The 27,159-nt window shown below is 42.3% G+C and overlaps 1 protein-coding gene across 6 annotated transcripts in view; it reads right to left on the bottom strand.

The window, feature by feature from the left end:
* Nucleotides 1–27,159, bottom strand: part of itpr2 (inositol 1,4,5-trisphosphate receptor, type 2) — a 208,493-nt gene that overhangs the window by 177,100 nt on the left and 4,234 nt on the right. For all 6 annotated transcript variants that reach the window (XM_034176794.1, XM_034176795.1, XM_034176797.1 and 3 more), the window contains exons 2-4: nt 1,853–1,923; nt 1,432–1,550; nt 1,257–1,343 (exon numbers count right to left, since the gene is read on the bottom strand). In XM_034176794.1, the coding sequence (XP_034032685.1) occupies nt 1,257–1,343; nt 1,432–1,550; nt 1,853–1,923 (277 nt within the window). The remainder of the gene's footprint in view (nt 1–1,256; nt 1,344–1,431; nt 1,551–1,852; nt 1,924–27,159) is intronic.

Here is a 27,159-nt window from a genome sequence, read left to right as displayed (position 1 = left end):
CATACATACATACACACATATATATACATACATATACACACATATACATACATACATACATACACATATACATACATACACATATACACACATACATATACATACATATACATACATACCCATATATACATACATACACATACACACATATACATACATACACATACACATATACATACATACACATACACATATACATACATACACATACACATATACATACATACACATACACATATACATACATACACATACACATATACATACATACACATATACATACATACACATATACATACATACACACATATATATACACATATACATATATATATATATGCGCACTTATCGCCACTGTTGGAACAGCATCTCTGAAGACATTGGGCCGTTGCACTGGTTCTGAGGGTGTGAAAATGATCATTTCTCTACACTGATTGTGGACCCGCTGGTTCTGATTAAGAAGCAACATGTCCACAATTTATTCATCATCCTCTGTCAAGTCAATCATGATGACTGGGATTCTTGTCTGTTGCTGGGAAAAAATAAAGAATTGTCCGCTGTTTAATTCACACAGTCATGTTTTTTTTCCACCCCATTCCTCATAACGTGCCTTTGCTGTGGGTCCGCGCACAAAGGTTCCCTTTTCAGTCAGTCTTTAATGTAAGCTCTTTAATGTAAGCAGCTCCTTTACTTGACAGTACCTGTAGTATCAAACGTACCATTTACTGTTATTTTGTTATTCTATTGACAAGAATGTGCCCAGACACACACACACACACACACACACACACACACACACACACACACACACACACACACACACACACACACACACACACACACACACACACACAGGTAAGTTCCTGCTCATTTCAATGTTAGTGCTCTTCCCTTTAATTTAACTGCACCTTATCTGAGGAATGAAGTAACTTATTTCCTGATCTAGTCAACAAACAAAAACTAAAATCACTGCAGTGTTTCACAAGAACAGCAGTAAAACTGCTCGCCAAAAGGAACATTTACTGAAGTATATCAAAACACTGGAAACTCCACTGAATGCAGTATGAAGTTAACGATGAAACATGTCATCTTAGTTTTGACTTTATTCATTTTAAAACATCAGGGAAATTACACGTTCTTCCCTTTCATAAAATGTTCCCATGGGAATGCCCAACACTTTGGAATTTAGAGGACACATCAAAATGAAACCTGGCTTTGGAGCAAAGACAAGCTGACGCCACAAGTATTTGCTGTACCTGGATGACGTTACTGTATGTGACAACTTCCCCGAGCAGCTTCTTGTTCTCTGACTCATTCTGCTTCTGCTCCAACTCTGCTGCATGCTGGAAAAGCAAACAGAGATTCGGTGGTCTTAAAAAACAAATGAACACACAGAGCAGGATTAAGCTCACCCACGTCAACACGTCATACCTGTAACTTCTTAAACAGGTCTCCCTGTGTATTGTTGTTCCCTTGTTTCCCTTGCTTTGCCTTCCAGAACTGCTTCTGAGCAGAATATCTGCTCATGGGACACACCTTGAAGAGGCAATCTGGAGAAAAGAGAGACGTTTAGGCACACGGTGGGTGAATCAGTCCCAGTCAAGGGTCTTAAGGGACAAAAGCAACATTTTTGAGGTTTGTTGTTTTTTTTTTTCCCACAAGATGTGTGCTTGTGTGTGTGTGTCTATAGACAGTTGAATAAATAAAGTTACTAAACCACTGTGTTGTGTTTAACATGAGTCAGTGCAGATGAGCTGGTCAGCCTTGGATGTTTAAAAAAAAGGAAAACAAAACCATGTGTGTTTGTGTGTTCACAACCTTGAACCATTGTGGGGCGTATTATCTAACGCACCTCTGAACTTTTTGGGTGGGTTAGCCAGGTCTCCGGCATCAGGCTGCACCACACACCGGTCATCAACAAGGCTGCAGAGAAACACACAAAAACATGACAATTCACATGAAAATATGTCAAAGCACATTACACTGGAGTTTGGCTTCTGTGTATACATTAGACTACAATTATACTGTTCTGATGGATTTTGCGGAAAATACATGAAGCGTTTGATAAAATTGTTCTTTTTTATTTATTTATTTTGACAACCCTATTAAAAAAAAAAGATATGAGTGCTCAGAGGTAAACACAAAAAACACTACAGCCAAAGTAGGGAACATCAAAATGAAGCTATTAAGGCTCTGTTGTAATAAAAACAAACAAAAAAAACAAACAAACAAAAAAAAACTAATTAAAAATACTGTAGTCAGTGCGCATTCAGCTCAGCAAGCAATTTAAAAAAACAACAAACAATCAGACACTTATAAAGAGAATACCAAAACAAAGGATAAAAAAAACTTAACATTCATTTTATATTGCTACTGCTTCTCCAAACATTGATTGTGAACATGGCTCCATGGATGGAAGACTCTAGGCAATTATTGAAAAGAAGGGTGCTATATATAGAATAGGCCACTGAATATTTCAAAAAATGTCAAACAACTGAAAGTAAAGAAAGAAGCACTTTGTTATACTTAGTACAATAATTGAAAAGAAACAGGTGAAATGGGATAATTTGACTTTTCATTTAGTTGGATAATAATTCTTTACTTAGACCAGAGGATACTCTGTTCAAATCCCTGCCAGACCGTCACTAATGGCCCTTGGGTCCTTAATCGGTGTGTGAATGGGTAGACATGAGGGGTCATTGTAAAGTGCTTTGAGCGTCTGATTCAGATGGAAAACAGTATATAAATGTAGTCCATTTACCATTTAGTAACAGTTGCCTGATAATTGTATCTATCTATTTCCCTGAGAAAACCAAAACTCACTTTTGCTTTGTTAAATATTCAAGATTGAGGTTTATTAACATTTTGGATGGACTGAGAGATCTATATTTGTTAAACAATAAAATTAATCTTCAGGAATACAACTAATAATTGTGCTTGCAGTAGCAATAGGGAATTGGTAATCTTATTAAAAAAAAAATAGTTTGACATATATAAAGTAAGTTCTAATAGGCCCATGGGGCCTGTGCTTATCTTCGGTTTCTATGGGGTGCACTGTGCAGCAGACGAGAGTCTCTGGCAGGGCCACATATCGACAGACAATCGTATTCAAACCGTGGGTCAATTTAAAAGGTGCCAGTTCACGTAACCTGCATGTCTTTGGAAGTAATGCCCCATCACACATAGCAAGAATGTGCAGGAACCATGGCCGACACAACAAATATTGCCATAATCTGAAGCAGTCGGGAGGAAAAGAGGTGTGGTCAGCAGTGTCAGAATGCATCCGGAGTACCTCGTCCACACCTGCACAATGGCATCCAAAGCTTATGTAGACAACAGGTAGATGACACAGACTGCTGTCAGGCAGCCATAAAAGGTGCTGCAGACTGCCTGATGTCCAAACATCTGGATGGCAAACATGGGATCGGACTGGGAACGAGTGCTGTGTTCCTCACGCGCACGCGAGTGCACAGCATGTGTTGACGTGGACATTATTATACGTGTCACATGCAGGTCATACTGGCAGGCTTTTCTGCCTGATCCATCTCAAGGTTCCCTCGTGTGTGCTCAAATCGTTTCAGATTCTGTTTTGTTGCCATGGGAATATGTAAATTGTGGCCAAATGGTGCTCAGATTGCACATGGACCACTGTCGGATGGGTGTCCCATCTCGACGGAACCCAAAGTGCATTACACTTGGGGCCACTGCCCAGTTTTGACCAACTGTGTGGACTTCCACAGATGGCTGTTAGAACGTTTTGGAACTGAAACGGTAAAATAAATGGTAGATGGACTGCATTTATATAGTGCTTTTTTCCATCTGCATCAGACACTCAAAGCACTTTACAAATAATGCCTCACATTCGCACTGATGTGAGGGTGCTGCCACACAAGTCACTCACTACACACTGGGAGCAACTAGGGGATTAAGGACCTTGCCCAAGGGCCCTTAGTGATATTCCGGTCAGGCTGGGCTTTGAACCAAGGATCTTCTGGTCTCAAGCCCAATGCCTTAACCACTAGACCATCACTTCCCCCATCACCTGAAATCTGACACTTTTCAGATGTGCGCCAATTCGTCATTCTAACGCCATTCTGTGTGATTCCGGCTATGTGTGACGGGCGTATGAGTTCCTGGAAGGAATCCACATTAAAGGCCCCATCACACATAGTGCGAATATGTACAACTCAGGGCAACTCCCATCGGTACAGCTCGTATGAACGAACCACAAAACATTGCGCCAACGGGCAGGTGTGCGCGATGCCGCTGCGACGGTTCATGCACGCGGGAAGACAGTGCCAGCAGCTGCGATGTGGTGTGAAGAAAAAAAAATATATATACACATACACACACACATACGAGGTCTATTAGAAAAGTATCCTTATTAATAACCTTATTATTTTTTTCAAAAACCATATGGATTTGAATCACGTGTGATTGCGTCAGACAAGCTTGAACCCTCGTACGCATGCGTGAGTTTTTCCACGCCTGTCGGTTGCATCATTCGCCTGTGAGCAGGCTTTGAGTGAGGAGTGGTCCAGCCCCGTCGGCGGATTTTCATTGTCAGGAAATGGCGGAATGATTTGGGCTTTTTTTCCCATCAGAATTTTTTCAGAAACTGTTAGAGACTGGCAGCTGGAAACCATTAGAAAAATTTATCTGGCTTTTGGTGAAAATTTTACGGGCTTCACAGAGAATAAGGACTGTTACTACAGCTTTAAGGATGGCTTTAAGGGTGCTCGGCGTGCCGTGCCGCCATCGAGAGCCACAAACCACCGGATCATTTCTAAACGGATGGCTCTGTGGATCCGAGACCGTCGTGTGCACTTTCTCTGGTTATCACAAGAGCTAGACATCAGCCATTTTCCAGCAGATTTCACTTTTAACAAGAGATTTTGTCATGGAAAGCCGAGCGGAGGCTTCGCGCATCACGATGGATTCGCTACTGGAGCGAGACAAAACCATCTCCGTTTTGGTCTCACAGGACGGCTTTGAGATGGCGTTCAGACAGCTGTCGGTGGTTTTTCCATCGAGTGATTATCCGAGAAATTGTGGATGTGCCTGGACATGCCAGAACATGTCCCGTGAGGCTTCATCACGGCGTTGCTGTGCACCATGCGGCACCGCCGCGATGCGCGGAATTCCTCCGCACGTCTGTCTCAATGTGCCGAAAAAGTGCTGATGTCCACGTCTTTTCACAATTCCTGTGCTAGTCAGTCGACGTCCTGGATAAAACACAGCATCCAGTTTGGAAATGAACGGCACATTCCACTGTTACAGGAGTTTTTGTCATGCAAAGAGGAGCAGAGCCTTCGCGCGTCGCAACGCCGTGATGAAGCCTCACAGGACATGTTCTGGCATGTCCAGGCACATCCACAATTTCTCGGATAATCACTCGATGGAAAAACCACCGACAGCTGTCTGAACGCCATCTCAAAGCCGTCCTGTGAGACCAAAACGGAGGTGTTCCTTTGTCTCGCTCCATCAGCAAATCGGTCGTGACGTGCGAAGCCTCCGCTCGGCTTTCCATGACAAAAGTGAAATCTGCCGGAAAATGGTTGATGTCCAGCTCTTGTGATAACCAGAGAAAGTGCACACAACGGTCCCTGCTCCACAGAGCCATCCGTTTAGAAATTATCCGGTGGTTTGTGGCTCTCGATGGCAGCACGGAGCACGTGCCGAGCGTCCTTAAAGCCGTCCTTAAAGCTGTAGTAACAGTCCTTATTCTTTGTGAAGCATGTAAAATTTTCACCGAAAGCCAGATAAATTTTTCTAATGGTTTCCAGCTGCCAGTCTCTAACAGTTTCTGAAAAAATTCTGATGGAAAAAAAGCCCAAATCATTTAGCCATTTCCTGACAATGAAAATCCGCCGAGGAGGTGGACCACTCCTCACTCAAAGCCTGCTCACAGGCGAATGACGCAACCGACAGGTGTGGAAAAACTCACGCATTGGCACGAGGGTTCAAGCTTGTCTGACGCAGTCACACGTGATTCAAATTCATATAGTTTTTGAAAAAATAAAAAGGTTGGTTTCTTTTCTAATATACCTCATATATATATATACCTCATATATATATATATATATATATATATATATATATATATATATATATATATATACACACACACACACACATACATATATATATGCTGCGACAGTTTCGTGCAAACGGGAACATAGCAGCTTTTCACAGCAATCATGCGGCTGCTGAGAAAAGCTACTGTGAAAATAAAAAAATAAAAATTACATGCCACCCACGGCACTCGAATACGCACTTTCCAAAAGCTCTGATTGCCAGTCAAACTTTACTACTGAGCTACCCTTGCTGTCCTGTGAAAGGTGCGAGAAACTGCCTGATATCAGGAAGGACATAAAGATAAACTTTATTGATTCACGTTACGTCAGCTCTTAAAAAATAAATAAATAAATAAATAAACAAACACACACACAAGGTGGATGCAAGTAGAGGAGAATGTTCATCAAACTCTCACGAGCGCCACTAGCTTGTGACATGCCGACATGAGAAGATACTGCTGGATCTTGCTGTGGCAACATACAGAATGTGTCAGATATGGATGTATTTAAAAAATAAATAAATAAAACCACACATCATATAAAAACACTGCATTTTATTGAATCTCTCTTATCAAGTGGACAATACAAATATGATCCATCTGTTTCTCTGTAGATGACCCATGGTCACAGATGTACAGTCATGAAATTACATGAATGGAGCAGTGCGCTCATCTCATCATGTCCACATCTGCTGGTGCATCTCCTGCCCGACACGTGTCTTGTGGACGGTACGCCACGGGACTGATACTGCGTCATGTGGAACAGAGCCCACGTGGGTGACGTGACAGTCAGACCGCCCGCTGCGTGTTATGATCTGACAGTCCGTTTCACCTGGGGGCAGCCTGTCAATGCAGCCCACCGCCACAGCGATATATATTTTTATTTGTTGTCCACGTGAGGACAGTAAGCAGACACATGCGCGTCATTGTGGACAGTTGTTAGTCCATGTCCTTCCAATCACTTTACGTGTTCTCCAGCTGTGACGTCCAGATTCACAGATCTCCACAGCCGCTTCTGTTGGCAGCCACACCCCATCAGTTCAGCGTACACACCAACGTGTCACTGTGTCTGTTTGCAAAGCCACACTCGTGGGGCACTTAGACAAATTTCACTGCCAGCTTGACAGTGATTGTTTGCTGACTGTTTTCGCGTTAACAGTGCGAATGGCCACACATTTTTTAAGTGCCATGCGAGGGGTAGTAGATGTCCATGCATGTCACCTGGAATTTGGCTGACACCTGCCGCGAGAGGGTTCAATGGGCTTGCACAGCGCACATTCAGCCGTCTTTCAGCCACTGGTGTGTGCAAATATTTGTAGCAACAGGTGTACGAGGCACTGGAAGCAGCTACGAATTTACACGTTTTGTATACGATTCCTGCTTCATGCTCACTTTATGCGCAATTTGACCAAATTCGCACTATGTGTGAAGGGGCCCTAACCCGGGGAGAACACGCAAACTCTATGCAGAAAGAATTAGGTGGAAAGTGATCCCACAGCCTTCACATTGAGACAATAGTGCTAACCACCAAGCCATTGTTCTGCCATATATAAATCATATCAAATGAAAAATAATCCCAATCTATCGGTATCCTGATCTAAACAAGAGACCTGTTGAATATGAAAAATTCATGTGTGCCTATGGTAAGGTTAGACCTTACTTGTGTGAAACGCCTTGAGGCAACTTTGTTGTGATTTGGTGCTATATAAATGAAAGTAAATTGAAATTGAAAATTGCATATATATGTGTATATATTTATTCCGCTCTTAATTCTACGCATGCCTCAAATGCACTGACATTTGGGTAAATGTCTGCAAAACAAATATAGATCCTGTAATTATAATTAATTTAAGCCCCAGAATTAAATAAATTAAGTCCGTTGCTGTGACTCTACTAGCCAGTTATTCATAGGTTCCTGCATCATAAAATTTTTATATAGTTTATTTAAAAACATTATAAATACTTTTTCACGTTACGAATAAAAGTCTTCCTAAAAATAATAATAATAAATTTGTGACAAAAGCCCAAATAACTTTTCTTCACATTTCTATTAATAGAAAATAGATAACAGGGTTCACGACAAATAACCTTTACACTGCATTGTACTGAAAGAAAGTACCTTAAAAGGGCAATTTCTTAAGGTATGGTAATTGTAAAGGAAAAAGTGATGTTTGCCTCAAATTGTCAGAAAGTACTGAAAGTACTGGGCCAGGGTCATCTCCTGCTAGCATTCACCTTTGTTGATATAAGACGTATTTCTCCAATTTCCTGACTAAATAGTGCAGCAGATAACAGAATATTTGCAGAGAAATCTTTCAAATCCGGTTACAAGCACTAAAGTTTGACTGTGTATACCTTTTGGTACATATTTTAGAAAAATAACGTTAGCCATTTGAATTTTCAATAGGGGGCCAAGTAGGGGTCAACTGAAGAACTGCAAAGGGGACAAAAAATGTTCCAATCATATTGAAAGCTATACCACATTATGTGTCTGATCACAAAGTGTTATGTGCCGACGCGGGTTGAGGAGCGGACCTGCGTCTGACTGAACCCAGCGCTAAATAACCAGAAAGCGGTTCCAAAAACAAAACATTTATTTCCCTTTCTGTGCAATAATTGTGTACAACATAATATATGGTTTGTCTGGCGGAGTGAAGGTTTCAGACAGTCATCATCAAACTGTTTGGAATGATAACTGTTATGTGTCGACGCGGGTTGAGGAGCGGACCTGCGTCTGACGGAACCCAGCGCTAAAACAACCAGAAAGCGGTTCCAATAACAAAACAATTTATTTTCCCCCTTTGGTGCATAACAAAGTGTACAAACAAAAACTGCGTCGGTCTGGCGGAGTCAAGGACGGCACGCTCTCCAGCGCCCAAAAGGATCGAAGCCCGGCGCTTCTGGACCCACGTTCACCGCCAAACACCCCCCAGGTGGACACGACAAACCGACTCTGCGAAGGATAGAAAAGGTGAGGTAAGTCAGCAGCTACAACTAATATCCTTCAAAAGGCACACACTATCAGCAACACATTCAGGTCCGAATTCAAGCTTTATGTAAATGAGCAGCTTCTCACAACAGGTGGAGGATCATCAGTCCGCATGCCACGGCAGTGAGAAGCGAGCTGCACAACTCTCATCAAAGTTCAAATATACTGTGTAACAAAATACCAAGTTACTGTTAACAATTATTCAGATAATCAATCACCTCTGATGTGTGCTGACAGCATGTGTCCCTCACCCGTCCTCCTTCACAGGCACGATGTGTCAAACCCAGGCGCGGTCCTCAGCGTCTCAAAAACAAACGTCACAAGGTCGAGTTCCCGGCAATTCTGCTTGAATCACTCATGGCTTAAATGCAGAACGCCATCTCATTATCTGCTTCAGCTGAAAGTCTTTAAGTCTGCACTTGAGCATCATCCACAGGTGCTGCGAGTCATTAGGCCTGCACATGAACATCCTCCACAAGTGCAGCCAATAATGTTGATGAGGGTGAAGGATTCTTCTGCCAGCACCTTCTCCACAGACAAAAACCAGTTTGCATACCACCTGGAGAGTAAAGAAAAGAAAACAACACAAAAACATCCAGCCAAACCCCCCAACACACAACACAAAGATTCCAAAAAAGTATAGTTTGGATTATCTGTGACTGAATGTTGTGGAGTTATGGGATAAAATCAGCAAGCATGGTGACAAAGGTCACTTTCAGTTTGTACAGGGGTCAAAAGTTAAAGTTGTTCCAATTATGGTAAAACATGATGCAAAATATTGGTTGAGTTAGTAGGATTTTAAAAAGGAATAGTTTGCACCATGTGTCATGCTTAGTTATCATGTTACGGGGTAACATACGAGGTCTGTTAGAAAAGTATCCGACCTTTTTATGTTTTTCAAAAACCATATGGATTTGAATCATGTGTGATTGCATCAGCCAAGCTTGAACCATCGTGCGCATGCGTGAGTTTTTTTCACGCCTGTCGGTTGCGTCATTCACCTGTGAGCAGGCTTTGTGCGAGCAGTGGTCCACCCCTCTCGTCGGATTTTTATTGCAAATAAAATCTCTGAACGATTTGGAGCTTTGCTGCATCAATGTTTTCCAGAAACTGTGAGAGACCTCCAGGTGGACACCATTCAGAAAATTTGATGGCTTTCAGGGACAATTTTATGGGGATTACACAGATTAAGGAGTGCTCCAGCCGGTTTAAAGACCGCCCACAGCGTCTGAGAGCGCGGCGCACTCCGAGCGCCGATCAACAGGCTGAAACAACCAGATAATTTCCAATGTGAAGGCTTTGTTGATCCGGGACATCGTCTGACTTACACAACAATGGCAGAAGATGTGGACATCAGTACTTTTTTGGCACATTCCACTGTTACAGGAGTTTTTTTCATGGAAAGAGGAGCGGAGGGATGCGCCACTGTGCTGCTCATGGCGTTGCACAAAACAACCTCCGTGTTGGTCTCACAGGACGGCTTTCAGATGGCTTTCGGTGGTTTTTCAGTCGTGTGACTATCCGAGAAATTGTGCATGAGCTGGACATGCCCCAACATGTCCTGTGAGGCTTCATCATGGCGTTGCTTTGCACCATGCAGACCAACACGGAGGTGGTTTTGTGCTGCGCCATGAGCGGCACGGTGGCGCATCCCTCCGCTCCTCTTTCCATGAAAAAAACTCCTGTAACAGTGGAATGTGCCGTTCATTTCCAAACTGGATGCTCTGTTGATCCGGGACGTCGTTTGACTTCCACAGGAATTGCGGAAGACATGGACATCAGCACTTTTTCGGCACACTGAGACAGACGTGCGGAGGAATTCCGCGCATCGCGGTGGAGCCGCACGGCGCAAAGCAACACACGGAGGTGGTTTTGTGCCGCGCCATGAATGGCTCCGTGGCGCATCCGTCCGCTTCTCTTTCCATGAAAAAAACTCCTGTAACAGTGGAATGTGCCGAAAAAGTACTGATGTCCACGTCTTCTGCCATTGTTGTGTAAGTCAGACGACGTCCCGGATCAACAAAGCCTTCACGTTGGAAATGATCTGGTTGTTTCAGCCTGTCGATCGGCACTCGGAGCGCGCCGTGCTCTCAGATGTCTTTAAACGGGCTGGAGCACTCCTTAATCTGTGTAATCCCCATAAAATCATCCCTGAAAGCCATCTGAATTTTCTGAATGGTGTCCACATGGAGGTCTCTCACAGTTTCTGGAAAAAATTGATGCAGCAAAGCTCCAAATCGTTCAGACATTTTATTTGCATTAAAAATCCGACGAGAGGGGTGGACCAGTGCTCACACAAAGCCTGCTCACAGGCGAATGACGCAACCGACAGGCGTGAAAAACTCACGCATGCGCACGAAGGTTCAAGCTTGGCTGATGCAATCACATGTGATTCAAATCCATATGGTTTTTGAAAAAAATAAAAAGGTCCGATACTTTTCTAACAGACCTCGTATGTCACATGTCATAGAATCCAATGGACATCAACATTGTTTGCCCTTTAGTTTGGAGACCAAACATTCAACACAGTCAGAACTATTCCATTTGTTAATCCTATTAGTTCAACCAATAATTTGCACCACGTTTTACAAAAACGAGCAACTTTAACTTTTGATCCCTGTACAAACTGAAACTGACCTTTGTCACCATTCTTTCTGTTTTCATCCCATAACTCCAGAACATTCAGTTATAGATAGTCCAAACTATACCTTTTTGGAATCATTATGATCAGACACATAATGTGGAATAGTTTTCAATATGATTGGAACATTTTTTTTACCCCTATGTAGTTCTTCAATTGACCCCTAATTGGCCCCCTATTGAAAATTCAAATGGCTAACATTATTTTTCTACAATATGTACCAAAAGGTATACACAGTCAAATTTTGGTGCTTCTAACTGGATTTGAACGATTCTTACAGTTATCTGCTGTACTTAAACATCTGATCATGGCTCAGACTAGCCAAAGGCCGTGTTTGTTTTCATAATGGGAGAGGTTCTTAACACTGCTCTCTGACTGTGGGAAGCCAGAAGGCTCTGTGGGTACATTTGCATGCAGTAGCTGTTGGACTTTCTTCAGGCGCACCCGTTTTCTGCTTTGAACAAAATAAAACTATCTGCATCGTATGTCTGAATCTGAGTGCTCCTTGCGTCACCTGTCTCGTTTTATGCTCACATCATCACAGAAATTCCACAACAGTAATAATGAGAAAGTAGCCTTAGGCCTCTAAGGGAAGGGTATTATAAGTTAAGAGGGTTGTGTATTTTGAAATATGTGAACCACTGTGAAAGACGTGTTTCAGTACTGAGAGTTAAATTGTGGAACAGACTTAGCACTGAGGTCTGAGTAAAAAAAATCCGTAAAACATAAAATAATTAAAGATTACAACATAAGAGTATCTAAATACAACATATGTAAGGATCACAGTGCAGAGCAAAAAAATAAATTCCTTCTTTTGAATTGCTGATAGTTTGTGTTATTTGATGGATTGTATAACAAAGGAAAACAATAAAACTGCCTAGTCATCTTGTCTTCACTGAGTGTGTTTATTTTACCATATGAAACAGTTTGTTCTAAAGTGTATAATTAGAATTTTAATTCACATAAATTGATAAGTTTTGTTTCTTATAACGTATGAGTGTAATTAATTAACTAGTTTTCCAATTATATGATCAGAAACCATAAATGTGATTTTGCAAGTCACAAACTCTACTGTAACTGTATTGCTGTTGCTATTGTGGACAAATGCAAAAACAGAGCCCGCTACTGTTAAACCAAAACATTTGACTACACAGTTCAAAACCTCCATGTCTCATCTGTTTACCAGTCATCTGTGAGATGAATCACTGGGTTGAGAAGAGTCAGCATGATGGTTCTGCTCACGATCATCAGTTTGTTCAGAGCTCCCACTATCTGGAACACTGCTCTGGATATTTCTGGACAGAGTTCATCTAATTTTCTGCTGCTTTGATCTCTGCTTTCTATCTGAGCAGAGAGAGTAATAAGTAATAAGGGTAAAGGAAACATTTCTGTGGCTTTTACAAAAAGTAAAGAAAAACTGCAATTGATGAAATAAAACATGAAAAACACGGCAAAGCCATAGTGGCATGTGTAATATAAAATGAGGTAATAAGTGGAAGTGAAGTAAAAATGTAGACCAGGTGGATGAGTGGATGAGGAACTGGTCTGCCAATATGTAGACCTGGGTTCAAATCCTGCTCAAGCGACCCATCTGTGTCCTTGTTGGTGTCCTGTAAATAGGTAATGCCCTTGGCTGGGGAAGTAACCTGCATCGGACCGGTATACCATCCAGGTGGAGTCATAGACTAGCATCCACTTCATGCTACAGACTCCAAACATAAGCACAGGCACCAACAGGCCTCAGGCCCTATATAGGTCCTAAAAACATACTGAGGCTGGAACACAAGCTGCCATCACCACAGGGAAAAGATGTTTTCTGCATTGGCCTGATTAAAGGGTGTTTTGATGGGTGACAAGTGCTTAATAAAAGTTTTACTTACCACATCCCAGACTTTCATTTTCCTGTTACTTAGTATTTCCCATGAGAGTCTGAGTTTACGGATACACTGCAGGTCAGTGAATTTCAAACATTAGCAATGCACTTCTGAGAAGAATGGCAGTTTCAGCTCACAGTCACTGTCAATACTAACTGTTGAATGCACACAGTTATCATTTTCCGTGTACAGCCCCAAAATCAGAAAGACTGTATGAAAAATGCAAATAACAAATCCCTGCAGTGATTCTTACATTTCCTTTGACTTCTGTTTCATTGCTGGCTGTATCAACAGAAGAGATTTCATGTTTGTAACAACTGTTTTTTTTGTTTTTTTTTGTAAAGTCACATAATAAAGTCAATGGTCATGTTTAAATTGGAGTATGCTAATGTATGGTCAAATATTTTTGCATTGTGCTGCAATACTCTCCTACACTTTGTATGTTGTCTCTTGGTTATTCACCTGAATACAGAGAGGACAAGCAAGGGCGCAATTTAGAACTAGAAATTGGGGGGGACAAAGTGCAAGGCCCGCAGGTCCGAAGCCCATAGGCCGGGGGTCTGGGGGCTACTTTAGGTCCCCAGAAGCCAACGGTTTCTAGATAAGCTCAGATACATTCTGAGCATCCACAACAGTAATTTTAATGTTTTAAGAAGACCATAAAGTGGACACCATTTGACTTATACAATTTGAAACTGTATTCTGAGAATAGCCAACATTGATTTTATTAACATCCTGGTGTAAATAAGGTATCACCACATGTATAGAACTCAAAAAATGATAGGTTGAGTTCTCATTAAAAAAACAACTGCAATGTGGTAAAATGTACCCATAAATATGAAAGAACAGGCTCTTAATAATTATTAACTATCACATACTGTATTTTTTTTTTCTCAAGATTTGTTTTTGCATAAGTTTGAAAAAACAACAGATCATAAGTTTAGGATAAATTGCTTATCATGAATTTAATTTTCGAAGTGGCACTAATGACAACACTCATACTGAACATAATTTCGATTGCACAGACTGATTTTGGAGATCAAGCAATAATTGCAGATGGGCTTTCTGAGGTCCCAGATAGCTTTTCTGATTTCCTTTTCTAACTTACAGAATTTAGTAAATTAGCATATGGTCCATTGATACTTATGTGTAGACACTAGTCCCTAGAAGCAACTATTTTTGGTTGCAAATCTGGGCAAATGCAGTCCCAGAAAATTCTGAATGTGACAAACAAGAAACAGGTGTTGTAAACAAGTCAATGCTGCTAAAAATACAAACTTGCAGAAACAAAGATACTATTCTGACATGGTTTTTCACATAAGACTGGCATATGTTTCAAGTACATACATATATGTCAGAAGGTGGGGGGGACATACCATATTCTGTCCCCCCGGTTGAAAAGGTGGGGGGGACATGTCCCCCCTATCCCCCACCAAATTGCGCCCATGAGGACAAGCACTATAGATATACATGTACAGCATAGGTTTGATTAAGATTGCTGCATTATTTATGAAGAAAATTCCCAAGACTAGGTAATAGTACTGTTGCCATGAAGAGAATAAGGGCAACAGTAATCTTGCATTCAACCTCAGTGACCTTAACCTGCATCCACATGACTGACCTCTGGTGTGACTTTGCCAGGGCAATTCAAGAATCCAACAAGTGTGTGTCGCATTTGGCTCAAACAAGGTTGAATAACAAGTTAACTGACCTTGACCTTTGCCAAAATTAACTATTTAAGGAAAGTTTTGGCATCAACCTTGCTCTGACCTACAGTGCCCTATAATAGTATGGAAAACAGACATTTTAATTTGTTTATGCCATTTCAAATACAAAAAATAAAATACATTTCTAAAATTATCTTGCTTAAACTCAAACTGAAAGCAAATGTCTACAATTTGATATAAATTAATTAAAAATATAAAAGCCAAGATGATGGGTACATTTACATAATGGAACGCTTTGGTATAATACCTGTAATTAATCAGTTTTATTGCCAGTTTTCTTCAGACAAGTCAGGGGATAGACACATGAACATTTCCAAATCACTGAATATGTCTTGGGCTTTAACTACAGATAGAAAATGCAAAACATGCCCAATGCACAGTTTCTCTAATCACAGCCAGAGAAGCCTATAATTTCTCCTGGATTGTCTGGGTGTCTTGGTGGCTTTCCTCACTCTTCTTCTTGCAAAGTCACTCAGTTTTTTTACAACTGCCGACTCCATCCAGATTTACCATAGAGTGCAATACTGTTTGTATTGCTTCATAATTGATGCAAATAAAGTCCAAGAGATATTAATTTCATGTATCCATTGACTATCTTGTCTGAAGAAAACTGGAAATGAATTATGTACAGGTATTATACCAAAGCATAAAAGGAAAAAATAGTAGTTGTGCGCACAGCCAATCCTGATTAGGCCCGGTGCAGGATAATCAAGAAGTGCAGACAAAAAAAAAAAAAAAAGAAGGAAAATCCGCACACCGATATAGAGCTCCCAAAATCTTTTAACTGACTATAAAAGCAAACGCAACGCTTCGACCGTGAGGTCTTCTTCAGGCAACTATGTATTTCTTCATAACTGATGCAAATAAAGTCCAAGAGATATTCATTTCATGTATCCACTGACTGAGTTGTCTGAAGAAAACTGGAAAAAAAAACTGATTATTTACAGGTATTATACTAATGCATTCCATTACTTATTCAACCCATCATCTTGGCTTTTATATCTTAATTATATCAAGTTGTAGAGATTTGTTTTGAGCTCAAGTTTAAGGAAGATAATTTTAGATTTTTTTATTTTTTTTTTTGTATTTCAAATGGCATAAACAAATCAAAATATGTGAAATACCAAATGTTCCAATACTTTTGGAGGGCACTGTACCAAATTTGGTAGCAATCAGTAAAAGGACCTGGGAGGAGTGGGCCAACAAACAGACAGGTAGACATGACCTTGGCACCCAATGACTGACTTTTGTCTAATTTGACCTGGCTGGGCAATTCCAGAAAACCAACTCTTGTGCACCAAGCTGGAGTGGGGAAGGAAGGGTGGCAAAATCAAAATTTTCACCTCTGAACCAATGATCTTGACCTTTGCAAAAACAAACCCTTAGGGGCAATACTGAGGCTGGCTGTCATCCACAAATCAAGGTTGATGCAAGGAGTAGCGGAGCAAACAGACAGACAAATGCTGAAATTACAGTATGATGTTTAAGAAACAAACAATGATCCATAATCCACATCAACAGGAAAATGCAATGGATTCTTCATCTTAATAAGGTTATTGTTGTGTGTTGGGGGGGTGTGGCTGGACATTTTGGTGTTCTTTTCTTTTCTTTGCTCTCCAGGTGGTATGCAAACTGATTTATTGTCTGTGGAGAAGGTGCTGGCAGAAGAGTCCTTCACCCTCATCAACATGATGAGCAGCACCTGTGGATGATGCTCACGTGCAACCTTAAAGACTTTCAGCTGAAGCAGATAATGAGATGGCGTTCTGCATTTAAGTCATGTGTGATTCAAGCAGAATTGCCGGGAACTCGACCTTGTGATGTTCGTTTGTGAGACGCTGAGGACCGCGCCTGGGTTTGACACATCGTGCCTGTGAAGGAGGAAGGGTGAGGGACACATGCTCTCAGCACACATCAAAGGTGATTGATTATCTGAATAATTGTTAACAGTAACTTGGTATTTTGTTACGCAGTATATTTGAACTTTGATGAGAGTTGTGCAGCTCGGTTCTCACTGCCGTGGCATGCGGACTGATGATCCTCCACCTGTTGTGAGAAGCTGCTCATTTACATAAAGCTTGAATTCAGACCTCAACCCGCGTCGACACATAATAGTTCCCGGCCATTCCATAATGGACCCAGCGGCAGAGGCGGTTCCATTCGCCGAAAGAGTTCAAGAACACTTGGAGGAAATATGGGAGCAATTACAGCATCTCACAAACCAAATTAAACAAACAGATGTCCGCGTTACGGAGCTTGCAGCGCAAGCCGTTCCGCTTCCTGCTGCTCCAGCTGCGGCACCATCAATACCGGTGCAGATAACTCCGTCACCCAGAGATTCAGCTTCCGAATTGATTATTTGTCGTCCGGAGCCTTATGCAGGAAACGTTGACGCTTGTGCTCCATTTTTGATGCAATGTTCTCTGGTTTTTGCTCATACCGTCGCCCAGTGGTTGCTGAATCACAGGCAGGGGAGGCGGAGTGTGGCGGATTATTCTGTGGATTTCCGAATTTTTCCTGCTCAGTCCGGTTGGAATGCCGCAGCATTAAGCGGAGTGTTTGTGGATGGTTTAAATGATCCATTAAAAGACGAGCTAGTAGTCCGTGACGAGCCAAATGATTTAGATGAGCTAATATCGTTGGTGATTCGTCTAGATGATCGGATGAAGGAGCGTGGACGCGAGAGAGGGCGGCCATCAGAACGGGTTTTTTTGTCTCGGGGTTTTCCCCGACACAGATCTGGGCTGCCTCTTCTTCGCCCCACTGAGACTCCTCCGACGGGACCTCTGGCTCCTCTTGCAGATGAGCCCATGCAGCTCGGATGAGCTGAAGCCGCTATATTGCCCCGTCATAGAAGCGTCAAGAAAAATAGTGGTGACGTCTCTCCAGGTGTTCTGGGACAGACGAAATAATACACAAAAAAAAAAAAAAAAAAAAAAATTGTATGGGCTAATGTTTTTTTTTTTTCTCTGAAAGGGGTTAGAACTTGTTTGGGGAGTTAGAGGCGTGTCTGGTGGAGTTAACGACAGGCGGTTCGAAGCCCGTCTGGACTCACTTGATCGTTGTTTTTTTTATGTGTCTTTAGGTATTTTTTGTTTGGGTCTGGGGTCGTTTTGTTTTGTTGTTTTTATTATTTCCCTACTTCCCTAACCCCAACCTCACTCGCCCCAAGACCGTTCGCCTTGTGGGTTGTGAGGTGGTGCAGGTTGGTCACGCTGAGTGTTCTCAGAAGACCTCTGCACCTAGGGGGGGGTTGTTAGGGGCGTTTTTTCTGGTTTAGTTAGGGCCCGGTTTCACTCCAGCCTCGGTGGGCCTTTGTACCGTTCGTCATTGGTGTTGCCAGGGTGTGGTGCAGCGGGAACATACCTCAGTCGGAGGGGTGGGCCGATCTGTTGCCATTCGCCATTTCGGTAGTTCCACCCCTCCCGATAGGCTGGGGTATGGTCGGGTTGAGACACCGGACGTATTTCCGGTTTTCCGCTGCGCCTTGGGGTTGGGGCCGGGTTAGTTTTTTCTGTTCCCTTCCCCGGCTTGATGTTTTGTGCCGTTCGCCAAAATTGAGCCGCCGAGGGGCTCTGGGAGGGACCTGGGGTCTTTCGGGGTGTCGGGGAAGGTAACAGGGTTTATCGGTTGTTTTATTTGCCCCCGGGGTTGTTTAAGGTAGTCCTCCGGGGGTTGGACTTTGATGTTTTTTGTTTCCTTCCAGGTTCCACCTCCAGGGTTGATGGGACGGTCCTCTGGGGGAGACTTGGCTTGTGGGGCCGCCTAGCCAAGTGTGGCCGGGTTTGGGGTTCCTGGGTTGTGGGGAGGGTGCCTCCTGGGCTTTGATGGTACGGTCCTCTGGGGGGCGCCGTTTGCTCCATGTGTACCTGGGGACCTCTGTGGGATTCCGGCTTTGGCTATTTCTCCTGGAACTGGCGGTAAAGACCTTCTGGGGGGTGTTGGGCTCTGCAGGTCGTTCTGGGGGGGTTGTTTGTTATTTTTCTTTGTGCATTTATGTTTGTATTGTGTTTGTGGGGCTGTGTTGGGTTTTTGCATTTGGGAGTTTTTCTTTTCTTCCCGGGGTTGGATGGGACGGTCCCCTGGGGAGGTGTTTGGGTGGGTTTTATGTTTTTTCTTGTATGCTGGATTGTACTAGGGACTGTTTTGGGGTTTTTGTTGATGCCAGCCGGCCTTCCAGCTGCGGTGCCCTGTCCTGTTGTCTGTGGTGGACCTTGGGAGCGTTACGCTGTCTGCTTCCTGACGAGGACCCCGGAGGGAGGTGCTGTTCTCGGACCTGGTCTGTTCGGTTGCCGGGAGGCTTCCCGTTAAAGGGGGGTACTGTTGTGTGTTGGGGGGGTGTGGCTGGACATTTTGGTGTTCTTTTCTTTTCTTTGCTCTCCAGGTGGTATGCAAACTGATTTATTGTCTGTGGAGAAGGTGCTGGCAGAAGAGTCCTTCACCCTCATCAATATGATGTGCAGCACCTGTGGATGGTGCTCACGTGCAACCTTAAAGACTTTCAGCTGAAGCAGATAATGAGATGGCGTTCTGCATTTAAGTCATGTGTGATTCAAGCAGAATTGCCGGGAACTCGACCTTGTGATGTTCGTTTGTGAGACGCTGAGGACCGTGCCTGGGTTTGACACATCGTGCCTGTGAAGGAGGAAGGGTGAGGGACACATGCTGTCAGCACACATCAGAGGTGATTGATTATCTGAATAATTGTTAACAGTAACTTGGTATTTTGTTACGCAGTATATTTGAACTTTGATGAGAGTTGTGCAGCTCGCTTCTCACTGCCGTGGCATGCGGACTGATGATCCTCCACCTGTTGTGAGAAGCTGCTCATTTACATAAAGCTTGAATTCGGACCTGAATGTGTTGCTGATAGTGTGTGCCTTTTGAAGGATATTAGTTGTAGCTGCTGACTTACCTCACCTTTTCTATCCTTCGCAGAGTCGGTTTGTCGTGTCCACCTGGGGGGTGTTTGGCGGTGAACGTGGGTCCAGAAGCGCCGGGCTTCGATCCTTTTGGGCGCTGGAGAGCGTGCCGTCCTTGACTCCGCCAGACCGACACAGTTTTTGTTTGTACACTTTGTTATGCACCAAAGGGGGAAAATAAATTGTTTTGTTATTGGAACCGCTTTCTGGTTGTTTTAGCGCTGGGTTCCGTCAGATGCAGGTCCGCTCCTCAACCCGCGTCGACACATAACAGTTATCATTCCAAACAGTTTGATGATGACTGTCTGAAACCTTTTTGAATCCGGTCAGCAGACACACAATGATCCAGACAAAGGCCGGTAATCACATAACCCCCATGGTGGAGGAAATTAGCCTTATTTGGTGGCTGGTTTTCATTGAGACAAGGGAATAATATATTTAGGGAGGTCACTTTTTTAAACATACGAGCAAAATACTGCAGTTTAGTATGATAAAGTACAATTGAATGGCAAGCAACAAAGTTGCAGGGACGAATCGAAATGGAAACACTGTTGTTTATGAACCAGGAAACTGTACTACCTGGACAGAGGTTAGGGTAAGAACAAGAGCACTCAGTGTGTGCATAGTTATGCCAAACCCAACCTGTCTTGTTTGTCTAATTGTGCTGACATGCCAGCGAGAAACAGGGCTCGGTTTCACATAACTGGAAACAACATGGAAACTAAGCTGTGGAACTGTCAGAGGTCCAAGATGTCAACCACCTCGACAGACAACCAGTAGAACTCTGTATTGGGTGGATGTTCTATGAAAGTTCATGGAGTGCAGAGAATTGGGTGTCTGAAGCGGAAAGGCTCACTGACCTTGATTTGCCAGTGAAACTGTGAGCCTTCTGGAATAAAAATACCCTGATTGCAGCTTTTGAGAAGTAATAAGTCCAATGTCTGGATTTGCCGTAGTCTTGGATCAAGGCTAAGAGCCAGGTTTTGAATGACTTCCTGGGCTCGGCCATCAGAAGTGTTCCTATTTGTCTATAGAACTTGCTGAGAGATTCACTTATCTTGGCAGTGGCACTCAGGTCTCTGAGAGATCAGCCTATGAGGTTGGTCTGGGAAGAGTTTAAAACACTATGGTAATGTGGCACTTTTCTCTCAGCATGATCTAGAGTCCAGGTGCCTCAGTGCTGAGGACCACACCAACTGGAAAAGGCCAAGGGGATGCCTGGTTGCAGTAGATAAATCTTCTTGGGGGAGGTGTGGATGGATCGGAGGTCTGCCTCAGGATGTACAAAGGTTCCATAGTGCACTGGATGCAGCAATGTGTGACACCAGCACATGCTCTAAGATCTAAGGCCCAAACGCAGGAAGGGATGGAAAAAAACTTTACAATGTAACGTTCCATTTCATTGCCAGTAAAGGTGTACAGTAACTGTGCACACTGATCAAAAATATTAACATGACTTGCATGGACCTTTGATTTAAAGTGACAGAGACAGAGAGTTTTGCTATTGCTTGAAATATAGAGCATAGAGTGCTACCACTTTTAAAATGGTGCTTTTTAATCACTTATGTTAGTGCTCATTAGTAAGTACGTGCAACAGTGCACTGGCCTGAAGGCACACATCTGGAAGCAATCAAACCGAAAGCCCATAATTTGTGAAACGAGTAAACACACAAACACAAGGGCCAAAGAAGTTAAAAAATAAAATAAAATAGAAAAGTATAAGTAGCCTGCACTTGGGCAGAGGTAAGGGAACGGATTCCTGTATGTGATTTTGGGTTTTAGCGGAAGTAAACAATGACCAAATAAGTCAATGAAAACTGTTTTCAGTCATTCATGAATGAGTTCTATACCTGTAAGTCATATACTCAAAAGCATATTTCACTTAACACCCAGTCGGTGCTGGTGCCTACCTCTGGATTCTGTAACATTAAGTGGATGAGAGTCTGTAACTCCCCCTGGACTGGGCACCAGTCTGACTCAGGTTACTTTGCCAGGCAAGGCCAGTCCCCATTCTGGGTCAACTGAGACAAGTGTTGTGTTCAAGGACATGAGGAGCATGACCGGGAATTGAATCCAGGTCCCACATTAGTAGCCCAGAACCTGAACCACATGCTCTACTTTGTGATGTGTATTTTTTTTATTTTTAAAGATATCAAAAATCCATGTAAAACCACTGACAGACAGCATTAGTGACAAATTTAACTTTGATGTGCAGAAGTAAATGGGCTGTATTTCAATGGCACTTTTCCATCTGCTGTAGATGCTCAAAGTGCTTTACAGTGATGCCTCATATTCACCTAATCATTCACTTTCTAGCACACATGCGTGTGCACGTGTCAGCTTAATGTCATGCAAGGTGCTCAGCTGCACACCAGGAGCAACATGAGGATGAGGACTTTGTGTAAGGGACCTCTGTGATTTTCCTGTCTTGACAAGGAATTGAACAGAGGCGTCTCTGGTCTCAAGTCCACCACTTTAACCTCGAGACCAGTGGTATGAATGTGAAAGCCTGCACCCTTGGCCCTTTCTGGAATCACTTTGACACCTATGCTCTTCTAGACCATTACCTTTCAAAAGGGACAGACTGCTTAAAACAGCACATACCCAGAACATTGAGTGTTTGAGCTGCTTCCCTCTGGCAGACATTTCAGGATGCTAAGAACCAGGACTAGTAGACTGAGGGACAGTTTATACAACAGGGCCATAGTCATGATAAATGCAAACAGCTGACACAACCATGTGTCGTATAAGTGCAAATAAACATGTGTACAACAACTTTCTTACATCATAGATTTGTCTCAGATTTCAGCCCTTCAACTTGTATATAGTGTCTTTCTTTGACAAATGCATGCCTTCTGATTTTATTTATTTATTTATTTTTTGCACCAAGGAGGACGACTATGCCCCAAGTTCGATGTGCTAATGTACACTGTATGACTCTGCAAGGACAATAAAGAATCTTGATGTTGATTGATAAAATCAACATACTATAAAACAACTGTATGTGCACGTCCCTCTCCTGTCCAAACAGCATCTCAAAATTGAGCCAAACCTGGTACACATATACTTCAACATACAGGGAGTGACATAGGCTATTGAGCACTTTAGTAGTAGTAGTTGTTTTTAAGAGAAGAGGCACTTTTATGCTGCATCATCAACTGCAAGTGTGCTAAAAGATCAGTGTCATACTTTTCTATTTTCTTCTTTATCATTTTAACTTTTTACCTCTTCATTTTTACAAGTAACAGTAGTAGTTGCGGCAATTTCTTCCTGAGGAAGGTTTAGTCACAACCTAACAGTTCTGTGGAATCTGGGATAGGTGGGAGGTGATAGCTTTGCTGGTGAAGATTTTTCCTTTCAGTCTCTGGATCAAACCCGCAGTTTTCATGTTGAACATCCTCAAATTTACACAATTCTGTCTACATCATCCCTCTATTCACTTCTATTAGCAAATTGTAGATAAAGGAGGTTTTCCTTTATGTTGTATCAGATGCACAACATTAGAAGATTGTTCAGTCACTGAGCATTTCAGAGGAAAATGCTTAAACTCCAACGTGCTGAAAGACATTGTATGACAGAGTATAAAATTCTTTCCACAGATCCCACGTTGTCCCACTCCATTTTGCACCAAAGGCTGTAGTGCACAAATGCATCCATTCATCCAGTTCACTGAGAAAAAAAACATAATGCAATGTACAATTCCTCCAATTCATACAAAGCTGGCCATCCTACTGAAGTGAGCCAGTTACTATTTATGCCACAGCACTCGATCATCACCAATTTGAATGAATTATTTCCTCAATCTGTGTGTTAAAGTCACATCTAAATGAGCAACAACAGAGGGCAACAGGAAGCATTAACAAGTGTTAAATGACTAACAACAAAGACTCTGTGGAAAAGTCCTTTGAGCTCATGAATGAATAACCTTGAATCTGGCACGAGTTCAAACACAGGGGCCAGAAACTTGTAGTCCGAGTAAAACATGCACCAACAAGAAATCTGGATGCACGAGCTAACTATAGCGCCATTAATCACTTCATACAGATCCTGCAAACCGGTAACACACTTTGCAAGGTGAAATCATCACAGATCAGGAATGTGTACTGTGGACCACTTCACATAGCCAATATGATTTTTACTACACGCTTCACACTGCTGATGATAATCCATCAAGTAAGTAATCTAATGGCTTCTTAATGGTGACACATTACCCACTTTGTAAAGACGTATTCAAGTTTGTAGTCAGTAATACCTCACAGACAACAAGGTTCTGAAAGAATCCCATTTTAAGGTCTTCAGGAAACAATCTGTTAATGTGCAGAGTGGGCGTGTCGCATCCACACACCAGCTCAATGGGCATGACCCAGAGAGTCAGCAGAAGCAAATAAATAGGCTACAACTGAATATGCATACTATATACCATATTTCCCAAACTGAGAGCCGAACAGAAGAAAAATTTGGGAAAATAAATTCAGCCATGTGGGATGGAAGCCAACTTCATCATCAAAGCTTTGAGAGGTAAATTTATTGTTCAGTCCCATGTACAGTAAAACTCGCCATTGTATAAACCAGATATCTGCAGTCACCAGACAAAAAAGTCCCAAAGTTTTTGCATTGTTTTTCATGTAATAAACACAGTATATAAACAGATTTTGTACAACGATTTTCGCTCACATTGGACAAAATGTCCTGTCCAATCGCAATGTATTTTCCATTAAAAACCCCGAACAGTCTGGACGTGCACAGTAACAGAGGTACAAATTAAAGTTCAGCTCTGACACTCGCCAATTTGAGGAAAGTGGGACCAGACTCATTTCTGTGATTATAAAAGCCCGACCGTTTATTTTTTCAGAATTGGACCTGCAGTCTGGACGTGCACCTGTTAAATCAGACACAAAAGGCTGTGATTTGACACCTTTCTGCTTTTACTCCTTCGTCTACCATCATAATAGTTTTTGCAGTGCGCACGCTGATTAAAATGGATCAGAAAAGTCTGCACATTTACAGCACAATGTCGGTAAAAGAGAAAAATATTCAGATTACCTTTGAATTGGAGGTGATGATTGTAGAAAGAAAATCTTACTGAGGGTCAAATTAGTCCAGAATAAAGCATAATCCAGAGACGGAGACCTTTAAAACTGTCACGCACGTCATTGCATGACACGGAGTTACAGTGCTGCAGCTGCACAAATCAGGCTTTAAATTAATTAAATAAATCATCATAAATTGTAAATTTATGTAAATTTGATAGCTTAACTATTTTTATATTTATTTTGATGGTCCCTGTACCTGGATGTGTTGCTGTATGTGGTTAAATGATTTTAAGTTCAGCGCAGTTGGCACCAAAATGGCACCATGTTCTGAGTTGACGTCACTCTTTCAATTAAGACACACTAGCTGGAACTTATCCCAGCAGTCATAGGGCATGAGGCGGGGTACACCCTAGACAGGACACCAGTCTGCCACAGGGCCACATAAACAAAAACACATTCACACCCGCACGCACACCTACAGGCAATTTAAAGTTTCCAATTCACCTAACCTGCATGCAGAACGCACAGGTAAGACCTTATATTTACATTGTGTGTGTGTGTGTGTGTGTGTGAATTCACGCTGCATGAGGAGAGCAGATGTCAAGAAATCAATTGAGTGCATCAATTGAGATATTTGTTGTTTATTTGAGAACATTTTATTTAACTTATTAACAGGCAGCACTTTGCAATTATTTTATTTTCCTATTTGTATAATGTTACAATATATTGTTTGTTTAAACAACAAGCAAATTAAGGTTTTGCACTTTGTTCCCATACTGTTCCGAAAATGAATCGAACTGTGACCTCAAAACCAAGGTATGTATCGAACCATGATTATTGTGTATCGTTACACCCCTAGTTTTTATCCAACATTAACAGTCCAGGGCTCTCCCTAAGCAATGACGCAATGTCGCTGCAATATCACTCAGACTGTCAAATTTAGTGTATCGCTCTCCGTTCTCCTGGGTAATTATTTATTTTTTCACATCTTTACAAGTTTTGGATCTTTCCCAGTGTCAGGAGCTCAGCCAAAGTTGGACCAAAGTCTTGACATTTTGCTGAAATGGCGATGGGATGTGGCTTTCTGTTTTTTTGTTTTCCCTAACTTGTAAAATTTAACCATTTTTAAGTTTTGGGTTTTTTTTTTTTTTTTTAAGGTTGGTGGACTGGGTCACTGCACGATTTTTTAAAAATCCCTCTTTCTCTGCGATTCAGCAGATGCATTTCAGCTGGAGGTTGAACATGCAAGCCTCGCAGTCACTTTTCAAAATTATTTTATTTAAGTTACCGTGTTTGTGAAGCATTGTGTGTTACCCAACAAAGTGAAAATTAAAACGCGAAACACTCAGTGCGAGTCTGAGCAAAACACAGAAGAAAGAGAGGATCTTCTTTCAGAGACTGTTTGTCAGTGTGGCCGATGATGGAGCTTTGACTCGCCCGGTGTGAGGGGAGTGCTGAGAGCCCCTCACACCGGGCAGAGAGAGACAGTGCGGCTGTCACTCCCCAGATAGAGCGAAGAGCAGCCAGCGGACGAAACTGTTTTAAAAAAAAAAAAAAACAGAAACACACTGCTTCGCTTTAAATGCGCAGTAAGCGATTTCAGACAATCAGCGTGGACCGTCTTTCTCCTAAAAGGCTTTATTTTACTCTTTTTGTGTTGCGTTGGAAAGATGCAGCTTTTGTGCTAAATTGATTAGGTCTTGCGTGGCTTGTGTGCATGCTCTAGTCTTCTGTTTTTTTTTTTTTCTGGGGACATTACAGCTTCACACACAGGCCTGGCATATGTACTAGAACGTTAAACGGAGCTTCGAGGCACAGAATTTGCCTCGATCATTTTTTGTAATCGAATTATTTCAGTTACTCGACTAACTGTTTCAGCCCTACTGGGTAGTATGTA

This window comes from Thalassophryne amazonica, chromosome 8 (genome assembly GCF_902500255.1).
Source record: "Thalassophryne amazonica chromosome 8, fThaAma1.1, whole genome shotgun sequence".
NCBI classification, from domain to species: Eukaryota; Metazoa; Chordata; class Actinopteri; order Batrachoidiformes; family Batrachoididae; genus Thalassophryne; species Thalassophryne amazonica.
The sequence above is the reverse complement of the archived record's forward strand: the minus strand, read 5'-3'. Positions and strand labels throughout refer to the sequence as shown.